Consider the following 1,326-nt stretch of genomic DNA (forward strand, 5'->3'; position numbering starts at 1 on the left):
TGCCTCATAACAGGAGCACAGGGCACCTCAGCCAACCTCTCAGATGAGGCAGGGAGGAAAGGTCTCTCTGTGGTTTCAGGAGCAGAAGCCATGTCTACAGGCCTGTCCACCTGCTGGGATTGTGCCTTGATCTGAACAAGAAAGCTAGTAGACATTTTTCTGTCTTTCACTGAGCATAAGTTCAGTTTTGCTGTGATTTTGCTTGTTGTTTCTTCTTCTTCTTCTTCTTCTTCTTCTTCTTCTTCTTCTTCTTCTTCTTCTTCTTCTTCTTCTTCTCCTTCTTCATTTTCTTCCTCTTCTTCTTCTTTTTTTTTTTTTTTGCTACAATTTTGCCTAAGACTAAAATTTCATTGATGGGAAATTGACAGAGAAGGATTCTAGAGCCTGGAAGAGGCTTCTTGTCGTTGTTCCCACAACTACTCCCTCCACCCCCTCCTGGGTCCCATTCACAGCAGGTCAAGGTTTTTGTTCTACTTCCCCTTCTGCCTGTGTCACTGTGAGAAACACAACTATGCCCAACAAGGCTGTAATAGTCAACCTCGTCCTCAGGCTGCAGCCCAGAGATGAGCAGAAGCCCTGCATTGGTGGAGGCATCTTTGGATCCAGAGAAGCGGCTGGGGACCCCAGGGCCCTGGTGCTTATCTGAGTCTGAGTAGAAGCTCAGGAGATACCGGGGAGGGATCCCTGGCTGCTGCTGGTACCAGAATACGGTATAGCTGCCAACATTGAAGCCACTGCTCAGGGTGCAGGTGGGTCTAGCTGATGATCCCAGAGATGCAGAGAGGGAGGCAACTGGGTCAGCACAGGCTGGAACAGGGAACCTACAAACACAGACATCATGGGTGATGGCGCATTTACACTGGGAGTTTCTCAGTCTTAGGGGCAAATAATATCTGGGAAGATCCCAAGATGTCAGATGATGTCCCTACCTGAGTAGAGAGAGAGGAATAGGAAAAGGAGTGGAGTCCAGGCCATGGTGATACAGCCCTTGCTCCCCACAGTGGAGCCAGGCTGTCTCAAGCTTGTCTTATCCTCCATACTGTCCCTATGCAAATAAAAGTACTCTTTATGCAAATGTGTACCCCTTTACAGACTCTCTCTGCCCCCACCTGATCAGTGATTCAGGAGCTTTAGAGGGCACCTGAGGACAGAGGAGGCTGAGAGCAGGACCTGCTCTGAAAGGGACCCAGGATGGGGTGGAGGGAACAGGTGTGGGAAGCACCATGTTGGGTCTGATTTAAAGAATGTGAATACGCTGTCTGTGATTTTAGAGGCTTATAACATAGAGGGGAAAGTCATGAAGAAATAAATACTCCTGTGAGAATC

The 1,326-nt window shown here is 48.5% G+C and overlaps 1 gene segment (V, D, J or C); it reads right to left on the minus strand.

Annotated features, from left to right (window-relative positions):
- Positions 1-251: 251 nt before the first annotated feature.
- LOC121103019 lies at positions 252-1,305 on the minus strand (the record flags this gene model as incomplete). The annotated part of the segment is given in 2 exon segments: positions 252-821; positions 930-1,305. Coding segments are annotated over 2 exon segments (679 nt in total), but the record flags the coding sequence as incomplete, so codon positions are not given.
- Between the last annotated feature and the right edge of the window lie 21 nt (positions 1,306-1,326).

This window comes from Ursus maritimus, unplaced genomic scaffold (assembly GCF_017311325.1).
Source record: "Ursus maritimus isolate PB19 unplaced genomic scaffold, ASM1731132v1 scaffold_168, whole genome shotgun sequence".
NCBI lineage: Eukaryota > Metazoa > Chordata > Mammalia > Carnivora > Ursidae > Ursus > Ursus maritimus.